This window comes from Procambarus clarkii, chromosome 20 (assembly GCF_040958095.1).
Source record: "Procambarus clarkii isolate CNS0578487 chromosome 20, FALCON_Pclarkii_2.0, whole genome shotgun sequence".
In the NCBI taxonomy this organism is placed as follows: Eukaryota; Metazoa; Arthropoda; class Malacostraca; order Decapoda; family Cambaridae; genus Procambarus; species Procambarus clarkii.
In genome coordinates this window covers 28,140,587-28,148,564 of record NC_091169.1, presented here as the reverse complement: position 1 = coordinate 28,148,564, position 7,978 = coordinate 28,140,587, and the positions used below count along the sequence as shown (strand labels likewise).

General features: G+C 47.0%; 1 protein-coding gene across 1 annotated transcript; it reads right to left on the bottom strand.

Moving 5' to 3' along the window:
- Positions 1–1,606: 1,606 nt before the first annotated feature.
- On the bottom strand, positions 1,607–2,447 carry LOC138366771 (uncharacterized). The gene is made up of 2 exons (XM_069328050.1): positions 2,160–2,447; positions 1,607–2,110 (listed from the first exon to the last, which is right to left on the bottom strand). Exons 1-2 carry the CDS (start codon positions 2,445–2,447, stop codon positions 1,607–1,609), a joined length of 792 nt encoding a protein of 263 aa, XP_069184151.1.
- Between the last annotated feature and the right edge of the window lie 5,531 nt (positions 2,448–7,978).

Sequence of the window (7,978 nt, the reverse complement as noted above, 5' to 3'; positions counted from 1 at the left end):
GATCAGCCCAAGCTTCGTCTTGGGGCAAAGCTCAACGCCTTAAGCGATATTGATGCTCTGTCCACAGAGCATTCTCTTTCTCAAATCATATACACTGATGGTTCCCTACACCGCACCACGGGTGCAGCTGGAAGTGCAGTTGTGCTGACAATGGGCGATGGCTTATACTTTGAGTGGGGAGTCCGTATATACAATTGGGCCTCTACCCTTCAGACCGAACTATTTGCCTTGATCCTTGCACTGAAATGTGTACAAGTCTCCAAACTTGATACATTAATTGTAAGTGACTCTTTATCATCCTTAATTGCTCTCAACTCTTTAAGACATAACTGTAACATGCTCGTGTCCGAAGCTAGACACAAATACAACAAAATTATTAATGATGGTGACAGTCCATTTCATGTGGTCTCCATCTCATGTTGGCCTCCGAATGCATGGTAGAGCTGATGAGTTAGCCAAAGAATTCTCCTTTAAAGGAAAAATTCAGTATAACTTTGGATTGTCAATAAGCAGTTTGAGAGCAATAGTACACCAAGAACTTCAACAAAATCATGTAGATCTGAGGCACAGTGAAATAGACACAAGTAAATCCATCTGTCATCATACTATCATACAAGAGGAGCCACACATCTATGGATCAGCCAATAAAATCAGCAGACTTCTAGATGTTACTACTGCTCGGCTTAGACTCGGTTACAAGTATCTCTGGGAATTCTCATTATCTGCTGATGTAGACCTGACCAAATGTAAACTGTGTCAACAAAATTATTCGCACACCCTCCGTCACTATGTGATGGAGTGCGAAAAGATACGTGAATTCAGAGACAATTCTATAGCAAATGTTCCTGAGATGTGAAAATATTTCATTCAAAATGATCTGCTACCAGAAATTTTAGCCAAATATCCCCAGTTTGCTAACTGTAGGTAGTAACTAAGTGACTGTAACCTATCCACCGCTGCCCACTGGATGGGGGGCGGTGTGCAGGACATACATATCAATTGTGACACTAGCTCTCCACATATGTCAGTTGCTTAATTTAGAAACTGTACTTGTGGTCGATCTCGAACCCATTGATGATGTGACGATGTGTTTTGAATTTTGTAACTAGCTCATCAAGATTGTTACTTTCTTAGCTGGATGAATGGTGAGGTTCAGTCCCTGAGCCCATTATTTGCCTGTGTAACCCTTTCCACTACCGCCCACAGGATGGGTATGGGGTGCATAATAAATGAACTAAACTACAAACAGCTGTACATGCGAATGACCTCCATGAATGATGTGACAGTCACGTGATTGTTTACAGATGATTCACGAACAAATCCACAAGGGCCGTGACGAGGATTCGAACCTGCGTCCGGGAGCATCCCAGACACTGCCTTAATCGACTGAGCTACGACAGTCGACAGGTAATGCACAATTGTCGAAGAGTCCCAACACACGCTAACTACAAAATGACTCAGAACAACCGGGATAAGCTTCAGGTATGGTCGGAGAAATAGTTACTAGACCTCAATCCCCAACAAATGCAAGGTAAGGAGAATTGACAAGGAAGCAAGAAGACCCACTGACCAATGTGAATTGAAAGAATGAGAGAAAAGGTTCACATCAACAGATAAAAGCATCAACATATTGTGGGGGTTCAACATCAACATATTGTGGGGGTTCAACATCAACATATTGTGGGGGTTCAACATCAACATATTGTGGGGGTTCAACATCAACATATTGTGGGGGTTCAACATCAACATACTGTGGGGGTTCAACATCAACATACTGTGGGGGTTCAACATCAACATACTGTGGGGGTTCAACATCAACATACTGTGGGGGTTCAACATCAACATACTGTGGGGGTTCAACATCAACATACTGTGGGGGTTCAACATCAACATACTGTGGGGGTTCAACATCAACATACTGTGGGGGTTCAACATCAACATATTGTGGGGGTTCAACATCAGCATACTGTGGGGGTTCAACATCAGCATACTGTGGGGGTTCAACATCAACATACTGTGGGGGTTCAACATCAACATACTGTGGGGGTTCAACATCAACATATTGTGGGGGTTCAACATCAGCATACTGTGGGGGTTCAACATCAGCATACTGTGGGGGTTCAACATCAGCATACTGTGGGGGTTCAACATCAACATACTGTGGGGGGTTCAACATCAACATATTGTGGGGGTTCAACATCAACATATTGTGGGGGTTCAACATCAACATATTGTGGGGGTTCAACATCAACATATTGTGGGGGTTCAACATCAACATATTGTGGGGGTTCAACATCAACATATTGTGGGGGTTCAACATCAACATATTGTGGGGGTTCAACATCAAAATATTGTGGGGGTTCAACATCAACATATTGTGGGGGTTCAACATCAACATATTGTGGGGGTTCAACATCAACATATTGTGGGGGTTCAACATACGCCATACTGGCAAACAAAAGAATAGATACAGGTATCCTCGGAGGAGCAGTGTCCACGAGACTGATAGTGCTTAATTCTGCTTCACGCTGCTGGTGTCGACGGTTCGAGTCCCCTAGTGCCCAAGGGAATGAAATGTTTATTTTGAATTGTGGTTGATAATTTATTTCACAGATGGTGTGAAACCATTTTTGGTATTGTTTGTTTGTTTAGATGTTTGACAGTTTAGGTCACAACTGACAATTCTGCAGTGAAGTCTGACGCTAGAATTTAGTGAAGTCTAGAGTCAGATTGACTCTAGAAGGATTAGGTTATACTCAGACTAGAGCAGGGGCTTGGGGGGGGGTAGTGAACCCCACGCCCTCTGTAGGCTCGGAACAATTTGGACACGTGAGGACAGGTAAAGGTAAACTCTTGACAATCAATTACAGGTTAATGGAACTACACGATAGTCAAGGCGTAGTGAAACTTCACTACTTCACCAAATACATTATATTTACAATGTAACATCTACGTTACGTATCTAGAAGATATCGAGGGGCCGTACTCTGGGAAGTCCAGGGTTGCAGGTTCGATCCCATTGTATAACCACAACCTATTTCCCCAACACGATGTGCGTTGTTCTCTGGATGGGTTCCTCTGCGGTACAACTCATCAGACCGGTTGTTTGCATCACCAAACAATCATTTACGTAACCGCCGCCGCAGAGGCGCTACCCGCGGGTAACCACCCTCCCCCCCCCCATCCATCTCTCTCTCTCGCGGCCGGATGACGGAAGGTGTTCAGTAATCGAGTACTCGGTTTTGGAGAGGCTCAACCGGCCAACGGGATCAAATAGTGATCAGTCATCGATGCTCGACAATTATCTCCCGCCTCCGGGACAAGGTGTTATAAATATGTTGGTTCAATATGGATTTGTAAGGCCAACTGGGGGCCGGGCCTGGCCAGGTCGACACACTGGAGGCCATTCATACCTTGTTGTCCTATTATCTGAGGCTATCCATCAAGCCCCCCCCCTCACCCCGCGGCTCAACCCACACGCCTCTGATCGCGGCGGTTTTGGGCCTTAGGGCATATTTACGGACGGGTGAGAGGGGAGGGCGGGGCGGGGCGGGGCTTTGGGCGCCATATCGGGGCGGTAGCGCGGCCCAGCGGGGCGGAAGCACAGGTGATATCCGCTACACTGCGTTCTCAATGGCGGGAGGGAGAGACGCGCGCCAACCGCTTCACCCGCTATCGTTCCGCTTCGCGGCTGGGGTATCACCTCCGCGTGGCGGCGAGCGATGCTCCGCGACCGCGAGCGAAGTATTCGGCGGGGGCCTGGCCCGCCGCGTCTTCCCTCTCACTACACCTAAAAAGGGTATTAATGACGCTATTGGTAAATTAGTCCCCAGCAGAAGGGGCGGAGCGGGATAATTCCTCCATAACCAGGCTTTTCAGCCCGGCCACCCGACCCCACCCACCACCCGCCACAAGTCTATTCCCGCCGTGGCCCGCCTAAACCGGCCCACCCGCTGTGGCCCGCTTTGACCCGCTGTGGCCTGCTGTGGCCCGCTGTCGACTGCTGTCGACCGCTGTCGACCGCTGTGGCCCGCTGTGGACCGCTGTCGCCCGCTGTGGCCCGCTGTCGACTGCTGTCGACCGCTGTGGACCGCTGTGGCCCGCTGTGGACCGCTGTGGCCCGCTGTCGCCCGTTGTGGCCCGCTGTGGCCCGCTGTCGCCCGCTGTCGCCCGCTGTGGCCCGCTGTCGCCCGCTGTGGCCCGCTGTGGCCCGCTGTGGCCCGCTCACATGATACACTATTGCGGTGGTCGACCACCACCATAATGGACTGTCGCCATGGTAGATCGTAGACCTGGTAGATCGTAGACCTGGTAGCTCGTAGATCGTAGACCTGGTAGATCGTAGACCTGGTAGATCGTAGACCTGGTAAATCGTAGACCTGGTAGATCGTAGACCTGGTAAATCGTAGACCTGGTAGATCGTAGACCTGGTAAATCGTAGACCTGGTAGATTGTAGACCTGGTAGATCGTAGACCTGGTAAATCGTAGACCTAGTAGATCGTAGACCTAGTAAATCGTAGACCTGGTAGATCGTAGACCTGGTAAATCGTAGACCTGGTAGATCGTAGACCTAGTAAATCGTAGACCTGGTAAATCGTAGACCTGGTAGATCGTAGACCTGGTAGATCGTAGACCTGGTAGATCGTAGACCTGGTAAATCGTAGACCTGGTAGATCGTAGACCTGGTAAATCGTAGACCTAGTAGATCGTAGACCTGGTAAATCGTAGACCTGGTAGATCGTAGACCTAGTAGATCGTAGACATGGTAGATCGTAGACCTGGTAGATCGTAGACCTGGTAGATCGTAGACATTGTAGATCGTAGACGTGGTAGATCATAGACCTGGTAGATCGTAGACATGGTAAATCATAGACATGGTAGATCGTAGACATGGTAGATCGTAGACATGGTAGATCGTAGACCTGGTAGGTCGTAGACATGGTAGATCATAGACCTGGTACATCGTAGACATGGTAGATCGTAGACCTGGTACATCGTAGACCTGGTACATCGTAGACATGGTACATCGTATACCTGGTAGATCGTAGATATGGTAGATCGTAGACCTGGTAGATTGTAGACATAGTAGATCATAGACCTGGTACATCGTAGACATGGTAGATCGTAGACCTGGTACATCGTAGACATGGTAGATCGTAGACCTGGTAGATTGTAGACATGGTAGATCGTAGACCTGGTACATCGTAGACATGGTAGATCGTAGACCTGGTAGATTGTAGACATGTTAGGGATACACCTTCCATATACAATGTGTTCACATTTCTTGCATGGGGTCCAAGCTGGGGTACAGGGCGTGGGGTCCAAGCTGGGGTACAGGGCGTGGGGGTCCAAGCTGGGGTACAGGGCGTGGGGGTCCAAGCTGGGGTACAGGGCGTGGGGGTCCAAGCTGGGGTACAGGGCGTGGGGTCCAAGCTGGGGTACAGGGCGTGGGGGTCCAAGCTTGGGTACAGAGCATGGGGTCCAAGCTGTGGTACAGAGCATGGGGGTCCAAGCTGTGGTATAGGGCACGGGGGTCCAAGCTGTGGTACAGGGCGTAGGGGTCCAAGCTGGGATACAGAGCATGGGGTCCAAGCTGGGGTACAGGGCGTGGGGGTCCAAGCTGGGATACAGAGCATGAGAATCCAAGATGTGGTACAGAGCATAGGGTCCAAGCTGGGGTACAGGGCGTGTGGGGGGGGGGGTATCAGTGCGGGGCAAAAGAGCGACTATAGAGGCGGCAGAGTGGGGGGTATCAGTTACCCCAACACTGGCTGGGACATAGAGCGATGGGAGGTAAATTACCAGAGGTTAGCATCTTTATGTGGTGCTCGAGCGAGAGGACCGTGTTCCACGGGCCATATGGCGCCCCCTCCCCCCCTCCCCACATATTCTATCCGGCCCCTCCCCGGAGTCCGGCCCCTCCTCGCTGTCCGGCCCCTCCTCGCTGTCCGGCCCCTCCATGGAGAGGTATTGAAATTTAAATAAGTTTATTAAGGTATAAATACACACAAAATGATGAGGTAGCTCAAGCTATTCTCACCCTGTTCAGTACAACGTGTTCATATATATATATATATATATATATATATATATATATATATATATATATATATATATATATATATATATATATATATATATATATATATATATATATATATATATATATATATATATATATATTTGCATCTAGTCTTGGTGTAAAATTCTTCATATCTCTCCAGATTATCACCAATTTTTCCGTTGTGACACATATAGGCTATTTGTTCAGGAACAGTCCTTATCTCAGTGTTTCTATGTACATTAATCCACAGGCCATCAAGAACATAATGGTTGAGGGTGTGAGACCTTAACATACCACATAGTTTACACTTCGTTACATGATCATTAACATTAGTTTCATATTCCTTACGTCCTCCACCCCATATATTCTAACGTCAGGCAAATGTAATGTCTTGACAACGCAGGTTACTCATTGCTAGTTTCGTCATGTTCTTAATTTCCTCTACACTAAGAAATCATCAATGCCACAACTCTGCAGCACCTCTAATTCAGATCTTATATGACGCCCAGAACATGTGAAAGTTGGTCAGAATTGCATTTCACCTTTGTAAACGGACATTAATGACTCTATGTAAAAGATACCTCGAACACTGTTTATTCAGGACAGACGTAAATATGTATATTTATGTATGTTGGTTACATTAGCATTTTAAAAGCACTACAATCACCTTCTGTGGTTGATTGTTCAATAAATCACTGAACTACATGTTTAACAGATCTCTAACCCTGTCCATGGAGGACAGAAGAAAATGTATATATGTTGGTCAGCATTGTAAATGTCTGGCCACGTTTGTGGTAGAAAAAAAATTAATTCCACACAGTCTAAACTGTTCCTCCACTTCAAGGACTGTCATATATGGAACGACATGTCGCCCACACTTCGAAATACATCACTTTCGTTATTTATACACAGAATCAATCGGCACTATACCAATCACAGTGTATAAACTACACTATAGACAGCAATACAATCACAGTGTATAAACTACACTCTATACAGCAATACAATCACAATATATAAACGATACTTTATACAACACTACAATCCCAATGTATAAATGACACATACAACAATACAATCATAATGTATAAATGACACTTTATACAACAATGCAATCATTTATATAGAAAATCTAAGCCCCTAACCAGTTGTCTGCTGGAACCCATCCTGTTGTCTGCTGGAACCCATCCTGTTGTCTGCTGGAACCCATCCAGGTGTCTGCTGGAACCCATCCTGTTGTCTGCTGGAACCCATCCTGTTGTCTGCTGGAACCCATCCAGGTGTCTGCTGGAACCCATCCTGTTGTCTGCTGGAACCCATCCAGGTGTCTGCTGGAACCCATCCTGTTGTCTGCTGGAACCCATCCAGGTGTCTGCTGGAACCAATCCAGTTGTCTGCTAGAACCCATCCAGGTGTCTGCTGGAACCCATCCAGGTGTCTGCTGGAACCCATCCAGGTGTCTGCTGGAACCAATCCAGGTGTCTGCCGGAACCAATCCAGGTGTCTGCTGGAACCCATCCAGGTGTCTGCTGGAACCAATCCAGGTGTCTGCTGGAACCCATCCAGGTGTCTGCTGGAACCAATCCAGGTGTCTGCCGGAACCAATCCAGGTGTCTGCCGGAACCAATCCAGGTGTCTGCTGGAACCAATCCAGGTGTCTGCTGGAACCCATCCAGGTGTCTGCTGGAACCCATCCAGGTGTCTGCTAGAACCCATCCAGGTGTCTGCTGGAACTAATCCAGATTTTGATGATTGACGATGATTTTGACGATTGGTGATGTTAATAATGATTTATCGTGGTTGATGATGTTAATGATTGACTATAATTTATATTAACGATGATTCTTCATGATTGATGATAACGATTCGTCATAATTCATGATATTTATTCATCATGATTTAACAATGTATAT

Coding starts and splice junctions, on each gene's coding strand:
- LOC138366771 (XM_069328050.1), bottom strand. CDS start 2,447: ATGGCGTATGTTGAACCCCCACAATATGTTGATGTTGAACCCCCACAA. Junction 2,111..2,159: donor TTGATGTTGAACCCCCCACA/GTATGTTGATGT, acceptor GAACCCCCACAG/TATGCTGATGTTGAACCCCC.